The sequence below is a fragment of the Culex pipiens genome, chromosome 2 (genome assembly GCF_016801865.2).
Source record: "Culex pipiens pallens isolate TS chromosome 2, TS_CPP_V2, whole genome shotgun sequence".
Classification (NCBI taxonomy): Eukaryota; Metazoa; Arthropoda; class Insecta; order Diptera; family Culicidae; genus Culex; species Culex pipiens.
Genome location: NC_068938.1, coordinates 41,448,455 through 41,467,429, shown reverse-complemented (window position 1 = coordinate 41,467,429; position 18,975 = coordinate 41,448,455). Strand labels below are relative to the sequence as shown.

Below are 18,975 nucleotides of genomic sequence, written 5' to 3'. Positions count from 1 at the left end.
CGTTGAAACCTTTCTCCGCTTCTTCAGACCACGTAAACTTCTTCTTGTCCTTCTTCAGAAGATCCGTGATCGGCGCCGTAATGCGGCTGTACCCCTCGATAAACCTCTGGTAGAAACCCGCGAGGCCCATGAGTCGCCGGATGTCCTTCACGCTCTTCGGCCGAGCGTAATCCAGGATCGGTTGAATCCGCGACTGGTCAATGCACACGCCTCGTTCTGTCAGCAGATAGCCAAGGTACATAACCTGCTTCCTGCAGAAACGGGACTTCTCAAGAGAGATCGTGAGACCGCCGTTGCGTAACCGTTCGGCCACGATTCGCAGCAACCGCAGATGCTGTTCCAGATCCTCGGTCGCGATGACTATGTCGTCGAGGTAGACGAAGACCTGCGGCTGAAGGTCGAAACCTATGACCTTGTTCATAAGCCGGCACATAGTGAACGGTGCGTTGGTCAGACCAAACGGGCAGACCTTAAACCGGAACAACCCCTTGGATGTCCGAAAAGCCGTGAAATTCCTACTCTCCTCCTTCAACGGAATCTGGAAGTAAGCATCCTTCAAGTCAATAATTGAAAAGTACTTGGCGCGGCCCAGCCGGTGAAAAATATCCTGCATATTTTGCATCGGATACGCGTCCTTGACCGTCATCGCGTTGATCCGCCGTGAATCGAGACAAACCCTGATCTTGCCGTTCGATTTCCGGACCGGCACCAACGGGTTCGTCCACTCGGAGTAACACTCCTCGATGGCGTCGAGCTCCTTAAACCGCTCGATCTCCGCGTCGATCTCCTTCTGGATGAACGGCGAACACTTGTAGACGGGCTGGTTCCTCGGCTTTGCTTCCTCCTTCAGGATGATCTCGTGCTGGATCAGATGTGTGCGTCCTAGCTTCCCGGGCGCGGTGAACTCGAACACTTTGACGACTTCGATCAGTTCCGCCCGCTCTTCCGGCGTCAGCTCGTGTTCCGTCTCGATGCTCTCGGGAGCTGGTTCGCCCGGCGTGTCGAACGCTGGAATGTCCAGCGTATCGTCAGGTTCTTTCTCGTCGACCTTCGGCAGCTCACCAGACGGTTCGATGTTAAAACAGAGTTGCGTTTCGGTCGCGATGTCCAGCGTTTCGATGGACTCTGGTCCGTTGCCAACGTCGATCATCGGCTGGATCCTAAAGCTCTCCCAAAAGTCGGCACCTAGAATAAGCGACCTGGAAATCTGCGGGACAATAATCGTTGGGATAATACGCGTGATGTTCTTGTAGGTAAACGGAATGTTCAAAAAGCCTAAACATTTGTACTCCGTGCCATCTGCCGTGCTGACTTTCACCGCTGCGGGCTGGATCTTCAGGCCGTATTGCTCAGCTAAGCTCGGCGAGTTAATCACGCTGATCCCAGCGCCCGAATCCAGCAGCGCTTCCATCTCGAGGTCGAATATCTTCACGCGGATGTGTGGACATTTGGTCACACTCACGCGGATGTGGTGTACTCTTAAAAGTGGGTCAAATTCAGTAGGATTTGTTCTTGCGTTGGGAATCAATTCAGGTTGGGGGTTGCTAGGATTCCCTTTCTTGCACCCCGGAATTAGTTTCCCTGATTGTTCCGGCCGCTGAACTGGTACTTTCTCGTCGCGCATCTTTCGCAACACGTGATAGTTCGGCCGAGGTTTCCGCAACCGTAGCAGAAGATCACCTTGGGACGCGAACACTCTCTCCAGATGTGGCCCTCCTCCAGACAGTTCCAGCACTTCACAACGCCGGATGGTTCACCGTTTCCGCCGTGACTTTGGTTGTGTCGTAGCTGTCCTTGGTGGTTCGGGTTCACCTGATTCCGCTCCGTCCTCTGATGCTGCGGAGGTTGCTGCCGGAATACGTTTTCTCGCTCTCCTTCTTGCTCGGGTTGTTCTCGCCGCCTAGCCGTGTACCGGTTGTCCCTCGCCTGACGGGTTCGTACCACGTTTACATCCGCCGACGCCTCAGAATCGTTCTCGCTCTCTTCAACGTCCACGTTGTTCACCATCCTTTGGTGAGCTATTTCCCCGGACGGATTCAAGCTCGTGTCCACAGCGTCGATCCGTTGACACGCTTCTGTCAAATCTTTCAGGGACTTGATTTGCGTTCCGGGTGCGATTTTTGTCCGGTAGTGCGAGTGCATGTTCTGCCAGAGCGTCTGGAACTTGCTGTGAGTTGATAGCGGCTTTGACAACTGCTTGTTGAGCCTTTCGATGTCCGTAGCAAACTCGATGAACTTCTCGTTCCGGTGTTGTTTCCGCCCTTGGATTCTGCTCCGAATACCTTGTTCCTGGTTTGGATTCCCAAATCGAATCCTGACCAGCTTCTCGAATGTCTCCCAATTGTCCATCTCGTCGACAAACGTAAAGAACCAATCAGAGGCTGTCCCATCAAGAAACATGTGAGCGTGTCGGAAGATCTGTTCTTGAGAAATTCCCTCGCGTCTGGAAATTGTGTCCAATTTATACAGAAAATCTTCGATGCTCATGGACCTGTTGTCCCCTGAGAACCGCAACCTCCACTTCTCAATCCGGTACAGCAGATCCCGGTCATCCAACCGCTCAGCGTGTCGTCTCCGCCCACGCGAACCGTAACTGAGAAGCGAGGACAGATCGTCATCGTCCCTTCGGTTCTTGCCTGCTTGCCCACGTTGATAAGAATCTTTTGCCGTGTCCTTGTGACGTTTCCTCGATTCAAAGTCGTCGTCATCACTCGAGTCTGTGATTGCGACCGGGGAAAACAAACCGCTGCGGCGGACTCGCAATCTCGGTTTCTCCTTCGGAATCGACCCGGTTTGATTTCCGTTGCTGCCTTGAGATTGGTTTAGCTGAGATTTTTGCTGCTCGGCCATACCCGTGACCGTTACCGTCAATCCGGACAACATCCGTTCCAGATGCGCAAGGCGTCTATCCATGTCCACCTCTTCATTTCCGGTTTCTCCACCATTACCTCCCTTGCCACCGTTTCCCGGCGTAAGTGGTGTACCGTATCCGCTTCCCGGTGCTGGAGTACCGTTTCCGGGTGTTCCTGAACCGCCGGCGGGCTTACCGTCTGCGCCAATCTCATCCCCTGGATCTGGATTTAGCCCAGGATTCAACCAAAGTTTGAGCTGTCCCTGAGCCGGCGAAGGTGGTTCAATTTCAAATTTTCTCATAATCCCCTCTAGTTCCCTTACCATCTCTCTCCTTTGAGCCTTCTCCTCTTCAGAGACAGCAATACAACGTTTCGTTCGGAACCAATAATGCAACAACCGAGCCTCAATTTTTGGGGTTCGACCAGTTTTGAGCCAAGCACTGTAAATCAACGCGACATGTTTCTTAATCCCCTCAATTTCTTGACCAATCATGTAGTGGGAATGGTAATTTTGCCAGTTTTTAACGTCTTTTTTGAACAGTGTTCTCAAAAGTGTTTGTTTGCCTACCAAATCAAGAGCGTCATTCTCTTGTGTCAGCTGATTGCGGATCCCTAGCTCATAATCAACTTGCTCTGCATTCAAATATTCTGCACAAGGTAGCCGAGCCATTTTGAAAATATTATTTTTAAATGGAATGGTGCAGCAAAAAAAAAATATTCTTAAAATCTACAAATTTCTAAAACTACAAAATTATTAAAACTACAAATTAAGAATAAGAAAAATGGGAAGAATTGATGAAACCAAATAAATTTGCCTCAAAACTTCAGAAAAATTAAAAGCTACAAATTATTTACAAGAAAAAATTTACGAAAAAGTTCATCAAATTGCGAGAACTCAAAAAAAAAATCAATCAAAAGAAAAATGTCCAGAAAAAAAATCAATTCGCTTAAGAAAATTTACGTGCCAAATCTTGTTGGGCGCCAAATGTAACCGGAGGCGGTCGGTCGGATCGCATTGGCGTAATTAAACGAATGGCTTAAGCGCCACTCCCAAAGGGAGACCATTCATCATGTGCTGCTTTGCCCAGCTATGAGACCCTGCCACAGGGCGGGTGTATCCTTGATGCCAAAAATTGCGATTGAGAACGATCCGACTCATCCGAGAACTCGGCGGTTAGCCGAGGCGCTACAAACGGAAGAAAAAGATCGCAAACTAAAAAAAATACTTCAGATCTAGAAAACAAAAGATTGTACTTGCCCCGTTCTTATCATCACAGGTAGAAAGTCTCCCCAATCAAATTTCCCCAGAACGCTTCAGAAGCCAGAATGGCGGAACCAAACAGAAAACTACCGCGAAAGTCGTGAAAAGATGCCTCAGAAAACATTAGAAAAAACCACAAAATTACTCCAGAAACTCAAAAAAACGTATATTCAGGTTCGCATAATTCAGTAGCTACAATTTATTGTTTACAAAGAAATACTTTGGGCCCTACGGGATTCGATCCAGAGATCTTCTGCATGCTAGTCCTACACGGTACCTCGGTACCACTCGAGTTTTCCTGTCTCTCTACCTGTTCATTTGCAGTGCACTGCTTGGCTAGTAGTGTGCGTTGGCTTGGGGGGCGAAATTCATTCGGGGATCGCTATAATATGTTCACTGGGGGGGGTTTGCGATCACGCAACATGTGGGGGTGGCTTATGTTGCACCCTGGGTTGGCGGAAAAAGTCTTGGCCAACGATCGATCATGCGCATGTCGGGGGAAAAAGTACTTACACGACCATGGTTTTACGTGTGTTGGTTGGCGATCCGGCGAGCAGGTGGTGGCGCGCTTACCGCTTCGGCCACGGCGAGATGGTTCGGCCGGCGGCTAACAGCAGACGGGTTGGCACTAACGGCGTGCGTTCGGCATCACTTCCGGTGTGCGGGGGCGCACAGGTGTGCAGCTACGATGCTGCGATGATAGCGTCGGTTGCGACGACGGCGCGGATGCGCGCGGGAACTTGGTGGTGTACCTAGGCCTCCACGAGGCCGTCCCGGTTCGGTCGGTTGGCTGTCGAGGGTTCGACCGCGGCAGGTGTTGATGGACGCCGCCCAGCTCGTATGTTGACGGACGAGCTGCTTGGGGGTTCACCCCGGAACTTCGACCCCTTGGTGGAGTCCAGAAGCGCTGGGTTGTCGGTTGGAGTGGTCGCTCTGCTACGGATGATGCCGGTTGCCACCTGTGCCGAGAAGATCGCCCAACCAATTCCCCAAAAATTAGCCAACGCACTTAGGTAACCTCAATAAACTACGTTACCTGGAGTTTCAGGGTTTCAATCTGGTTCGCCACTACCCTACTCCTAATTCTACCACTAGCCGCGAGATCTAAAATAAAATTGCAGAATTAACCTCTGCCACTGAGACACTTCCACGACTTTAAACTACCTAACTCAAACGATTCCAAAACGGTCCTTCGACCACTCCTGCTTCCTCCACGATCAGGGTAAAAGTGACCGAGTCGAAGTCCTAGAACCCTCAGTAGAGGTGCAATTAGAACAACTTCGGTTCTCTAGAACTCGAGCAACATTACAATTGCAATAATTGCGCGAGTTTAGCCGAAGCATCTCTTAAGAATTTGCAATCTCTGACTGCCGAACTGGAGTGCATCGACCTCCCGTTCGAGTCAAAAAAGTGCTCTTGTCGCAAACTTTAGCATCTGAAGATTCTTCCTTCTTGTGCGGATCTCATAACAGGTCAAGGCAAAGTATTTTGAAAGTCTCCCATAAGGGGTGGCGCTCAACCCATGACATAATTAGGTCGAGGCGTAGCGCGCGAAGATAAGCCAACCATAATTATGGCACGCTAAAATATTGGCGAATTCATCTTTTCTGTCTGCCGTTCTTACGGCAGAGGGTTGTACTGATGGTACTGCTACACTGCTTGCTAACTGGGCTGAACGAAAAATTACGAGGGGACCACCGATGCATAATATTTTCCTCATGAAATATTATAATAAAAGTTACTGAAATTCTTTTACAATGCTTACTTTTCATATTTCTTCAAGTCCGACTTGAAGTCAAATAAATGTTTGAAAAAAGTTTTTGTATTCATTGAAAATTATTTTTGCATCCATTAACCCCTCGGTCATTTCGGTTTGTTTTGGTTTTTTGACGTTTGTCTGCTTTTTAACTGGGCTAGGGCCCAGTTATCGAGCGCCCAGTTAAAAAGCAGCCCAGTTAAACAACGCCCAGTTACCGAACAACTACTGTAATCTGAAAGATTTCTTGTGCAAAAATCTAAGGACCATTTTTTCCAAATTTTGAAACCTTTTTTCGATCGTTAAAAACTAATTATAGAAAATTATACGTATTAGCGGCACTTTGTTCAGTACAAGAATAATGAATATATAAATGCAATAATAATAATGAAATGACTTACCATTCCGGTGCATAAACTGAAAAGAGAAAAATTAAAAAATGTTAGCTTATTTTGTGATACCGATGGACGAAATTTTATTTTTAAATCTGCATCACAAATTGTTATGACATGTTACTTAAAACAATCCTTGAGCGTTGCTATTTCGACGCTAATAAGCTACCCGGCTATCGGACAAACGCTCTTATCTTACGCGATTGCCCTCAGTAAAAAAAACACTTGAAATAAATCTTCCCCCTTATAAACCAACCGGATTACATAACGAAACTTCATCCATCCCTCTTCGCAGATCCTGCAAGCCATCTACTTCACGGTGTGTCTCATAAACGACTTTATCGGCACCAATGAGGTGGCCCCGCGCAAGACTCCCCTCATCCGGAAGCTCAAGGACTACATGCTGGCCGCGTTCGCGTTCCCGGTGGCGCTGAACGTCGGCGTGACCTTCTGGACGCTGATGGCCATCGACCGGGAGCTGGTGTTTCCGAAGGCACTGGACGCGGTCTTCCCGGGGTAGGCGAGAAGGTTTTTTTTTGTGTGGTTTGAATTTTATTAATTTCTTCCGTTTTCTCTCGACAGTTGGCTGAACCATGTGATGCACACGAACATTGTGATCTTTATGATCCTGGAGATTTGCACCAGCTTCCGGCAGTATCCGTCGCGCAAGGCCGGCCTCACCGGGCTCGGCATCTTTATGGCCAGCTATCTGGGGTGGCTGCACGTGATCCGTCACTTTGGCGGCATCTGGGTGTATCCGGTGCTGGACGTGCTGAACCTGCCCCAGCGCATCATTTTCTTCGTGGTTAGCCTGGGATTCTCCGTGGGGCTGTACCTGTTTGGGGAGTTCTTCAACAACCTCATCTGGACCAAAGAACTGAAGCAACTCAAGACCGCCCAAGGCGCCAGTAAGAAGTCCAAATAAGTCCCCGGGTCATGTTCTCGTTGTGTTGAAGCGTTTTGACGGCTGGCTGACGAGAAATAAAAAGCCTTCAGCTGGCATTTCCATGTTTAGTTTTTATGTTGGTTCGTACCTCTCTCAAAAAAAGGTTTGAGAAATAAAATAACCTTCATTTTGGTTTATTAACTAATTTTAATCCATCATCTGTGATTTGTGCAGACTAATACCACATACCCGGATGATCTAGCTAGTAATTGGCTCTCAATTAAGATAAGAAAAGTTTAACAATTCCATATTTCATCTAGAAAACATGCAATTGGTCCAACTGGCGGAAGGAGTCGATTAAAAACAGGACACTTGTCTTCTTCATCAAAGTGTATGAAATGTTTAGCTTAACATTTAAGTGCTGAATAAAGGAAGGAGTCAAATACAGAACATTACAGAGTGAAAGACGTTAAAGTTGAACTAATCGCAAACTTGCAGGTTGCTGCAAATTCCAATACTGGAAATTTGGCAAGTTCATAGTATTTTAGAAGCTCTAGAATTAATCTAGTAAAAAGAGGAAACAGAACGACAAAAACTAAAAGAATGAGAAGATGTGCAAGTTTGAGATTAGACTACTTTGACGAATGCAAATCGAACAGAATCGAGCACCAGCGCCAAATCGGCATTAATTTCCGCTCCAGCTGTAGCACTCCTCAATCATTGCATTTTTTTTTAAATAGAAACATTTAGAAAAACAGCATTTAGCAAATCATTAGACCAAGCAGTTAGCGAAGACCAAAGTCGATATTCTAAACGAACACCATGCTATTTTGGATGTTGGTTGAGAACCACCCCTGTGTATTTCGGGGCCGTAAGTGTGCGTCGTGTGTCATTGCAGCACTGTAGGTAGAATTGTCCCCACCCCAATCCCGGTAGAGACCATTTTTTGGGCCTTTCATTTAGCGGCACGACACGGTGAGGGTGTTTTTTCAAAACGTATTTAGGTGTTTCAAAGCAGTCAAATTAGTATTTATCACGTCGTGTAACCGGCCAATGGCAATCGAGCATCCGATATTTTTTTTATTTCACATTTAGGCGTCGGCGATCAGAATTGAGCTTGTATTTACTAGAGAGATAAAAAAGAATCAAGAAAAATTTACTTTTCCAACAGGTGTAATTCAAGTATGTATTGTGAACGTAATAAACTCTAATTAAATCAAACATAGAACGTTGTGTTTTTTTACACGAATTTCAAGACAAGTTTACAGACACAATTTGCCATGCTTGTCTGCATAATCCTAGAATCAGTTGAGAGGGACTGTCATCCAAAGAGACGAAACTACCAAACTTTGTAAAATATGCCTTTTTTGTATTCTACTGAACTTAAAGTTATGTTAAGTTTAACACTCGAATAAATGTTTCCGTTTCTCGTTAAATGCACGTCCGTAAAAAAGCCACATCACTAAATATCTAGTCTATTCTACATTCAAACATGCGTTTATAAAAATATTCGTTGCAAATTCGTTTTGCTTTGCTCAACTATCTTGATTTTCGTTGTAATATAGCACAAATGAGATTTCACCTTTGTTCCATTTTGTGGAAGATATATGGAAATTTGTTCATTTTTTTTATATAGCAGAGTGCTTCTAAAGCACTCCGAGATTCGATTAACTGCGTTTTTACTTAAAATCAGTCTTAGTCCTTAACTTCTTAAATGTACCTAGATTGTCTCTGTTTTTGTTCGTACTGTGCGCAAAAGCTAACGGATTTTGTTTTAAATGCTTCTCTTTGATTTGTTGCTCCTGTGCGTTGCTGGTCAGTGCGAAATGAGCCTTTTGACTACTTCAATAAGCCACTACAAGGCATCGTTGCTTTTGTATAAATCGTGCAACGACTCTCGGAAATAAGCTGCAACTAACGTAGTAAAGTAGTTGCTAGTTTAGCAACTAACTGGTTAGCTTAAAATGTACAGCTTAAACAATATTTTTTTATTTGTGTACAGAAAAAGGAGTTTAAAAAATCGTTCCTTGTTGAACTTGAGGCTTACGACGAGTATTTTCCGTTAGTTAGTGTAAAGCATCTACTTCGACGGAAGCAGCAGCAGCTTAAGCTTTTCCGCTTCGGTCAAGCTGACGTCGACCGTTTCGCGCTTCCTGCCCACCACGTGCGGAAGCGCCACTTTCGGCCCCAGCAGCTGGTGGTTCTCGGTGTAAATGTCTTCGTTTTCTTCGTTCTTGATGGCCTTTTCGCTAAACTCAAACGAGGACAGCGTTTGCGTAGCGATTTCGTACGCGTTCGCTTGGATGCCGACGTCGCAGCTGCGCTTGGAGTTGCGCGAGTTGGTTTTCGCCAGCGAGATTCCCGAGTACGAACTGTTGACGTTCAGCGGGGACAGTTCCGAGCAGAAGGAGGTGAACGAGGAATCGTTAAAGTCGCTCATTTGACCGCGCTCGATCAGGGCAAGTTCCTTTTCGCGCTCCTTTTCCCGTTCCCGCTCGCGAGCTTTTTCCTTTTTCTCCTTCTTTTCGTTGCGGGAACTTTTCTGGCTGGCTCGGGAGTGTTTCTGCTGGGATTTGCGGATCGTTCCCTGCCGCGAGGAGGATTTTTTACTGCGCACGCTTTTGGAGCTGTTTTTGCTGTTGCGACCTCCCTCTTTGCTGCTCTTCATGCCGTCTTTCGCTCCGCCGAATTCATCCCTGCTGGGTTGCCTGAGGCATTGCTTTTCGTCGTCGCTCGAGTGGTATTCTTCGATTTGGCAGCCCGTATCGATCCGGGTGGACGGTCCACTTGCGTTCCCGCCGATCTGTTTGAGAATAACATCAAATTTGGAATCGCGAACCTTGAACGAAGCGTTGGAAGCGTTATCGTCCTCCGAAGTCGTCAGCCCTGGCTGGTGGAGGAACGGAAGTAGCAGCTTTCCGTTGGAGATGAAGTCGTTCAGCTGGTCGGCGTCCATGCCACCGATTCCGGTCCGACGTTGCATGTTGGTAGCGCCAAAGAATTGACTGTTTCCACTGGAGGAATGTCTCCCCTTTTGGATGGCCGTAATGATCTGCGATTCCACCGAGGTGCTACTCTCCTTCCGGCTGTACCTTCGACCGGAAGCCGTGAAATCCCGCCTTCGCTGGTGCCGACTCTTGTGCTGATGCTTGCTACTACTCACTCCAGCCCGACTGCGGCTTGCCACTTTGGTCTTCATCTCGGCAATCTTTACCGATACCTGCGAATCGATCGAGTTTCGTCGAGATTCTACCGACACGTGCCGCACGCTGAAGCTAATTTCCGAGTCAACCGAGTTCTTCCTGGGGTCATGGCTCGAACTGGTGGCCGCTCCAGTCAGCGCGTAACGCCGGTTAACAAAACGTGGCAAATTGTTCGCCCAGGTCGAACTAAAGTCGTGACTTCCAATCGCCGAGTTGATGTCAAATTTCAAACCCACCGGATCCGTGTGCGAGTTGTGGAAGGAGATGGACAGGCGGCCCTGGTTCTGGAATTCCTTGCGCTTGGCAAACGCCTGCGCAATCACCTTATGTTTCTGCAGCTTCACGGGTTCCTCGACATCTGGTCTGAAGCGCCTCCGAAAATAACGACCCCACGTCTCCAGGGTTGAGTTGGTCCACACCCACGAGGACATCACGATACCGGAAGCAAACAGACAAATGAGATGGATTTGCAGCACGGCCACGCTCGGTCGGCTCTGCAGCTTGCACGTGCTCGTTACGTCGGTGTACGTGGATGAAATCTGGCAGATTATGTAGTTCTTCAAGGACAACGCCCAACTCTCGGCATGCCGAAACTCGTGAATGTGGCAGAACACGGTGGCAACGATGAAGACAAACGTCAACATCGTGCAGATTCCCATTCGGACGATCGTCTGGCGAATTTTCTTGCTAGCTCGGGCCGAGATGATTTCCTTGCTTGATATTTTCAACTTGATCAGCGTCAGCAACCCTCGTCCCAAGAAGTACCCTCCGATAAAGAGCACACAAACGACCGGACCAAGCAAAAATCCGCCCCGAATCGGATGATTGATGTACCCAACGAAGCAAATCCCAACCGTCCCGTTTCCATCAATCTCACTCAGCGCCATTATCGTAATCGTCAACACCAGCGGAAGCGACCACGCGATCAAGTGGAAGTACGAACCCTTCTTATCTATCCGATCTTTGCCGATCTTCCCAATCGCTTTGAAACTCATGTGCCAAACGTAGGTGAAAATCACAAACCACACCATGGCCGCAATCAAGAAATAGTACACGAGAATGAACACAATGATACACGACAGATTCTCACCGGCACTCGGCTCCGAACTGCGCAGCGTTCCATCCTTGCGGCAGACGATGTCCTCGCGTCCTCCCGGGGTAAACTGGGCGAGCCACCTAAAAAAAAACGAAAATGTCTTAAACTTTTTTATTTTACAGAACCAAACCAGAATCTCACCCCAAGCACGAAACCATGAAGCAAAAGTTGATGTAGAAGATCACCAGCGCCGGGTACTTGTTCGCGTTGTGCCAGTCGATGATGAAGGTCGCTAGCGTAAACAGGTTGAACGTAAGACACACGCCGGCACCCCACGCGATCAGCTTCTGGATCTGGCGGTGCTCGTGGTCGGTAAACAGGGGATCCTTGCACTGCAGGCCGCAACCCTCGATATCTGGAAGGCAAGCGTCGTTTAATTCTCAGAAATGAGAATGACCTTACATGACCAACACAAACCTTTATAGTAATTCATCGGTGAATCCGCGACCACCAGCGGCTTTAGGCACTGCCCCGTAGCGTTGAACTTCATCTCCTCGCGCACGTCGTTGTTGCACTTGGACGGATACAGCGTTTCGTTGCACTTGAGAAACTCCGGGAAGTAGCTCGTGTTGTACAGGAGCCGGCACGGTTCCAGCGTAATCTTGCACATCTCCAGCGACGGCAGATAGACCATCTCGCGGCCGTTGATCTTTTCGCACTTGGGTGTGAACACGGCGCACAGAAACGGTTGAATCACCGCCCAGCACTTGGGCACGTTACGCAGGGCGTTGTACTGGTACAGTTTGTCGTGCGTTTGCTCCTGGCTGAACGAATCCGTCAGGTCCAAACTGATGGAAGCGTACGGTAGCGGGGATCCCAGGCACGATTTGTGCCGGATGGGTTCACATTTGGCCGGCCGGACGCAGTAGATGTAGCGCATCTCCCGCCCATCGAACCACGTCTTGTCGTCCTTGCCCTTTTTGCCGTGCATCCGGAAGTTGCGCGTACCGTTGATGGGTTCCAGCCGGGGGGCGGTGTCGGCCGGCGTGATCAGGTTGGTGGACGGGGTGAACTCTTTGGCATCTGCGACTCCCCGTGAACCGGCGGCGTTGACGGCGAGCAGAAGCGTGAGGAAGAATGCCACCGAGGTTGCCATTTTGTGAGGTAACTGTTGGAAGGACAACTTTTATAGCACGAGAACAAATTTCGAATTTCTAAAAAAGCCCTCAAGATTTTTATCTTTATTTTAACAAAAATCTATTGAAGTTTTAAAATCTTCTTGAAAATGGAACGTAGAGAAACCCCGTTCAGCGATGCTTCAACTACATCCACAACAGTTGGTTCAACATGCTGCAAATCAAAACAATACCGTCTACAATCACGAATTACTTCCCTTTCCCACATTGCACAGTAGTCTAGATAGTAAAATTAAGTGGAAAATAGATTTTCAGAAAAATGATAAAGTTTTGGAGTTTTGGTGTCTTCAGAAGAATTGTTGCAAATAGAAAGGGGCAACTTTTGGTTTGGTAGAAAATTAGAGTGGTTCACGATTAAGGTGTTTTAAAAATCTTACTTTTCAGGAATATTTATGGGATTTTTTTTGTCTTGTTATGTTGTTGAGCTTACCAATCCAAGCAAGTTTGTTGAAGACACCAAAATTTTATCTAGCAATCTACGCCTTCTACGACCAAATTTAAAGAAAGCTTCTAAGCAAGCCTGCAAAAATCAGTTTATTTAAAAGTAACAATTCAGGGTTGAATTAAAGAGAAAGACAATGTTCGGAACACTTTTAGGGCTATAAAAAACAAACAAGTTAATTTTGTGGTCAAAGACAATCTTATGGGAAATTGGACGAGATTCCCGGTAAAAACATTTACGAGACTGAAAAATCAAGTCTGTCATATAGAAATTGTCAAAAACCATCAAAAAACCATTTTTTTTTCAAAAAATTTTTTCTTAAAACTGCTTTTACTTCACAAGGGTTGGACTTAGGACAGTGGTCAATATGGAGACTTTTATGTAAAGTTGTCTGGAGAATCGATTCCCGTATTCAGTTTTTGAAAATGTTGACGTTTAGAGCACTTTTCAAAAAAGCAGTTGCAGTAAATGATTCTAGTTTTTTTTTAAGTGCTCCATCCTGCATTTTTCGTGAGTCTTTTTGTAACATCTTATGCTGTTTTCACAAAAATTTTGAGCAAAAAAAAACGCTTACCCTTAAATTTTACTTTTAAAATTAAAAATCACAAAATCTCCTAAAAGTGGCGTGTTCTTTTCTGTCAGTGTATTTTTTTCGGAAAGCCCATAAAATTTCCTACAAGTTTGTCTTTGACCATTTTTAGATACGATGCAACGGCTTCGAGATACATAAATATTTAAATTCCGAATTACAAAAATATAGTGCCAACGTTATTTTAATATGGATTTTTTATAACTTTAAAAGCCATGTTATTGCTACAACTTCTGATACTTTGGATAGGAAAGATAGAGAACTATAAAAATAATGTGTTCACAAACCACACTTCAGACTACAGTCCCGATTTGCTTCAGTTGACATTGCATTTCAGTTGCAGAGTCTCCGTCACCTGGTTTCACAACCTCACATTGATTTCAAGTGAATAAGAAACTTATTCAAGCAATTAGTATGCATATTATCATGTGCATAAGAAATTATGTAAAGTGTGAATTCGATTGTCAACATGGCTGCTGCTATTTGCTGCCGATCCTTGGAATTGGAATTAAATGCAGAGCGATCATCACCTCTCCATTGAACTTTTACGCTAATCATTCAAACAAACAGAACAAATCAATCGTCTGGTCAGCGACAATCCGCAATTTTGGAGCGCTTCAACACTTCCATGAACTGCTTGCTGCGCAGCTGGATCCCCAACCAAACCCCCCTCACGAAACAATTGAGTCGTAAAAACTTACCATTAATAATCTACAAGTCGAAGCTGCACTGCCCCGCGGACAATCTGCCGCAGCCATCTCTCCTGCTCCAGCAGATCCTTGCGGCAGCCAGATTGATTGATCCCAACAACAGCTTCCCCAATCCAAATCGAGAGGAGGGGAAGGAATCTGTTACGACGACTCGACACCCGATGGCAAATTATTCGTACGACGAGCCAGTGCCAGCTGCCCCCGCTTGATGTGCATACTAATTGACTAATTGCTGTTACTAAACCGAGCTCCGTAATTGGAGCTGAGCTGCTTGCGCCGTCGTCGCCACCCCGCAGGATTTTGCGCGACCTGTGGCCACCCTCAAACGCCCACGCCAATTAAGACACGGTGACTCCTTCTCCTAGTCAATCAACCGTAATTAAGATCTATGCGATAGCGACTGTTGTTGGTCTGGCGGGCATCGGGGAGGGCACCTTGGTCATCGAATTCCTTTCACGTAACGCTTCACCGGATGTGTGGAACCAGATTGATCCCGAACAGGAGAAAACAAAACACTAAACAAGTTCGCCGGAATTCCGGTTTCAACTGACACACCACACTACAAAGGAGGCGTTGCGGTGTCTTCTACCTGGTTCGTCACTCCTGGCAGGATTCTTCTCGTTGTTTCCTCGAAGATCTATCACAAACATCAATTAAAAAGACCACCCTCGACGATGCGCGAGGTGGAGCAGCAGCAAAAGAACACAACACACACGTACAGGCGGACGGCAGATAAATAAATGCTGCTGCTGCTGCGGGGCTTCATTCATTCGTTTAGTGACGTTTCTGTTTGGGTGTGTGCGTTTCATTGAAGTTTTACACGTGTATTTTATAATATACACATTTTGCGTCGAAATAACAGAACATAACAAAACATTTCTTGAACAAACACACATTTTTAGCCAACTGAAGAGTGAAAACGTCGTTGAAACGGCGTTGAAAACAGATTTTCAAATTAAGATTTTAAATTATTACACCTTGATTTCAGTAAATTTTAGATTCCATCCGTAAAAATAACTAAAAATAAAATTTTTGTTTGGTAATGTTGGGTAATTTTCGATTATTGTGTAAAGCTAAATGTGTACAGGGAGATAAACGCCCAAAACGTAAGCTAAATTGGAAAGCGGGGTAAAATAAGCATTGATGTGCAAATGCTAGTCAGGAATTGGGTCCTAAAATGAAGCTTAGATTGCTGATGTAATTGTTTACAGCGATAAAGGCTTATTTTTCTGAGTACAATGACCCTTTGTACGACCACAAAAAGTTTAAAATGGATTTTTAAATCAATTTTGAAAAATTAACCTCGCGGCCCTTCTTGACAGAAAAGTTCCAACTTGACAGCTTGTTCCAAGGGGACCATAGTTGATCCATCAAAATGTTTTTTGCATTAAAATGAAAAAAAAAGTGACCAGAAATGGTTTTTGATCGTGTTTTTTACCGTTGTACACAAAAATTGGCATAGGGCTTTAGTACCCAATTCTGATTTTCTTTGTTTTTATCGTTGTAATTTATTATAAGGCAACGAATGACCAAGGAGGTTAAATCTGACCTGGCTTTGCCTGATTTCCAGAATCACTTCGAGGATTGAACAAAGTTATTCTGATTTAAAAAATCAATATGTAACACCAAACAGTATTGGTAACACTGTGATTTTTTTTTGAAAAAGATCCGAACAGAACCAACTTATTCTAAAAAAATACCATAATATTTAGAAGTGCTGATTTTACGAAGGATTATATTTTTCAACATTTGGATTTGAACATTGCTAAATTACGATTTTTGCCTAAGGCGGTCAAGCCTGGTTTGGTTTGGTTTATTGACCCAAGAGCTTGTTTGGAAATTATTTAAATTTTATACGATAAAAAAAATACAGTTATCAGAATTGTTTTCAAGAAAATATATATTGTTTATTTAAAACATTAGAATTTCATGTTCTGTACATCTTGTTAATCTTTTTTGCGAATTAAATTTGCAAAATTGTCACTTTGAGTATATCACTCAAAAAACGCCCCCCTCAATTCACCCCCACACCTCGCTCAAAACTATCGCGCCGTACCGTTGGATTGCGCTGTGGTCGCTTTGGACGTTCGCATCGACGAAGCCCCCGTTCTGGACGGGGCGTACGTTTTGGCCATTTCGTTCTCCACCGTGATCAGATAGTCCGGACACTCCTTGATGTGGGCAGTCATTTGGTTCTTGTCGACGAGGTGCATCGCGTTAAAGGGACAGGTGTGCAGCTGGGTGCCGACGTACTGCTTCTTGCACTTGATGATGTGGTATGGCAGCCGGTACCGGATGATGCGGTGCTCCTTGTTGTACGGGCAGGACACTAGTTCATCCTCCATGGTGGTTTGAGAAATCTGGAAAAAAAAAAGTTTCGCTTAGCCGTCGCAGACTTAATGTATTCTTCCATGACTTTGGTTTTCTTGATTTTTTATTATGTTATCTTGTTTAATTTTTAATTAGACTTCTTACAAAAGTGTTCTTAAACGTTTTTTTGAAGGTTATGGTCAGTTTCAAGTTTCGAATAGGAATTTCGCAATAGAGAACGCCAAAGAATGTTGAGCGAACATTTTTTTTGAATTTGATTTTTTAAAGAAAGGTGATGTTGAAAATTGTCGATTAAATCTTTAAAAAATTTGAATTGGAAACATAAAGTAAATAACTCATTTGTGCAGGGCAAGGGGTTGGAAACTCTTAGAGCTATAATTATGATGTTTACCAGTATATCAAAATATATGTAAGTATACTTATTATTTCCTTTACATATCGCCTGTATACTTACCAATATACTGAGAGTATCTTAATATACTGATAGTTTATTGGTTTTTCGGTTAGTATATTAACAAGTATACTGATATATCGTTAGTATACTCAGTATTCTTAAGTAATATTAGAGTTTCCAGCCCCTTGGTGCAGGGTCATGTTTATATTTTTAAGAATGTATGGTGCATCTACCAAGGGTGCTCAAAGTTTTTGGAGGTCGGGCCAAATTTGAAGCCCAAATGAGCTTGCGGGCCAAATAAGAATTTAAAAAAAAATATGTTACTTTAAATTATAAGGCTTGAAAATACATCCATCAGCTCAAGTTTTTTTTTTTTGTTATTTTTCAAAGTTTTCGTTAATTTAAAATAATAGAAAACATAATATGGCTGTTTTCTATAGGTACTGTTGATTTTATTGTTTTAGGTATTTGAAAAAAAAAGTTTTTATCTGAATTTACTTGTGTTCTCAATACAATTTTCGAGTTTTTTCTTATATTTCGAAAATGGCGACATGTAATATGCCCAATTTATGTAACAACGTAATTTTATCTTCAAATTTAGTGTCACTAATAAAAAATCGCTTGAAAGCCAGAATTTCATCATTTCAACGAAAAAAATGTTAGAAAATGTTTTAAGCCGTATAGTTGAATTGCAATAAAAAAAAATCGACAAAAAACATTTCAGCGAAAAAACATTTATTCATCGAAAATTCTCTAAAATAATTTTTTTGTATTTTTAATTGATTTCAGCTGATTGCACTCAAATTTGTAGGGATATTTTTAAATTTTTCAAAAAAATATTTTGGCCCGTGATTTTTTGAGTCAATTTTAAGTAAATGGACGAGGGGATAGATGTCGAAAAAAGCTTTGTAAAATACTTGCAACAGCTATATTTCTTCCGATTTCATAATTTAGTCTGCCTAAATCCTGAAAGCCAGAATTTCCAAAAATGTTTGATGAATATTTACTAGATTCACTTTTATCACACATTATCAACAAAAGTAAAAAAAGATTAGCAAAAGTTTAAAATACCTTAATTGGGTCCTAAAATGAAGCTAAGATTGCTGATATTATTGTTTACAGCGATAAAGATTATTTTTCTGAGTGCAATGACCCTTTGTACGACCACAAAGAGTTTAAAATGGATTTTTAAATGAATTTTTAATAATTAACCTCTCGGTCCTTCTTGGCAAAAAGGTCCTACTTGACAGCTCGTTCCAAGGGGATTATTCAAAATGGGTCCGCGGGCCACAAAAAATCACCCAACGGGCCACGTTTGGCCTGCGGGCCATACTTTGGTCACCCCTGAATCTACAGTTCAAGACTTTTTAAGGTCCTATAAGCTATTGTGTTTCATATTTTTATAGGACATTTTCAAAAAAAAAAAAACTCTAGGGTTTTGACTCTAAAAATATTTAAGTATCTTTCGTTACAAGATAGGTAAATATAGTGTAGAACACACACTTGGTTATCAGGAAACAAATCAAAATTCAATGCTCTTTTGTTCTGAACAGAGTGTCCATTTTACCCCATACTCCACATGTATTTAAAGGAAGCCAAGAACAAAAGAGCTATCTCAGCATAAAAATACTAACCTTGTTTTAAGAGTAGCTACTTGTACAATTCCACCTCAATCACTTCTAGATAGTTGACTGATAGTTAACAGGGTAAATTTGCACTATTTTGTTCCTCAAAACGCCAAAATTTTCGACAAAATTTGAATAATTTTCTGAGCAACGCCGCCGTGGTCAAGATTTTGTTCGGACTCAGCACTTTTGTTTACATTTTTCTACCTCCATCGAGAAACGTCACTTTTGGCTCACGATCTGATGCGCGCGCTTTCACCCACAAAACCTTCACACCATTCTTCACAGTAGCTCCTCGCTGG

General features: G+C 44.1%; 3 protein-coding genes and 1 long non-coding RNA gene across 6 annotated transcripts in view; 1 reads left to right on the top strand and 3 right to left on the bottom strand.

Annotated features, from left to right (window-relative positions):
- LOC120420683 (androgen-induced gene 1 protein-like) overlaps positions 1-8,375 on the top strand; it is a 51,527-nt gene extending 43,152 nt beyond the window's left edge. For all 3 annotated transcript variants that reach the window (XM_039583794.2, XM_039583787.2, XM_039583782.2), the window contains exons 2-3: positions 6,557-6,777; positions 6,844-8,375. In XM_039583794.2, the coding sequence (XP_039439728.1) occupies positions 6,557-6,777; positions 6,844-7,186 (564 nt within the window). In that variant the 3' untranslated portion in view covers positions 7,187-8,375. The remainder of the gene's footprint in view (positions 1-6,556; positions 6,778-6,843) is intronic.
- Positions 4,519-5,781, bottom strand: LOC120420731 (uncharacterized). Its single transcript, XR_005605893.2, has 3 exons — positions 5,278-5,781; positions 5,150-5,217; positions 4,519-5,072 (listed from the first exon to the last, which is right to left on the bottom strand). It is a non-coding gene; the product is annotated as an uncharacterized LOC120420731 (long non-coding RNA).
- Positions 8,376-8,943: 568 nt separating the features above from the next.
- On the bottom strand, positions 8,944-15,060 carry LOC120420606 (protein smoothened). Its single transcript, XM_039583686.2, has 4 exons — positions 14,315-15,060; positions 11,864-12,554; positions 11,588-11,801; positions 8,944-11,526 (listed from the first exon to the last, which is right to left on the bottom strand). The coding sequence occupies exons 1-4, from the start codon at positions 14,369-14,371 to the stop codon at positions 9,228-9,230; spliced, it is 3,261 nt and encodes a 1,086-aa protein (XP_039439620.1). The 5' UTR covers positions 14,372-15,060; the 3' UTR covers positions 8,944-9,227.
- A 1,145-nt stretch (positions 15,061-16,205) lies between these two features.
- On the bottom strand, positions 16,206-18,838 carry LOC120419765 (gametocyte-specific factor 1). The gene is made up of 2 exons (XM_039582595.2): positions 18,683-18,838; positions 16,206-16,683 (listed from the first exon to the last, which is right to left on the bottom strand). Exon 2 carries the CDS (start codon positions 16,666-16,668, stop codon positions 16,366-16,368), a length of 303 nt encoding a protein of 100 aa, XP_039438529.1. The 5' UTR covers positions 16,669-16,683; positions 18,683-18,838; the 3' UTR covers positions 16,206-16,365.
- Between the last annotated feature and the right edge of the window lie 137 nt (positions 18,839-18,975).

Excerpts from the sequence above, each read along its gene's own strand:
- LOC120420606 (XM_039583686.2), bottom strand. The coding sequence starts at position 14,371 with ATGGCTGCGGCAGATTGTCCGCGGGGCAGTGCAGCTTCGACTTGTAGA. Across the intron at positions 11,802-11,863 it reads ACCGATGAATTACTATAAAG|ATATCGAGGGTTGCGGCCTG; the intron begins GTTTGTGTTGGT and ends CTTGCCTTCCAG. Across the intron at positions 11,527-11,587 it reads TTCATGGTTTCGTGCTTGGG|GTGGCTCGCCCAGTTTACCC; the intron begins GTGAGATTCTGG and ends GTTTTTTTTTAG.
- LOC120419765 (XM_039582595.2), bottom strand. The coding sequence starts at position 16,668 with ATGGAGGATGAACTAGTGTCCTGCCCGTACAACAAGGAGCACCGCATC.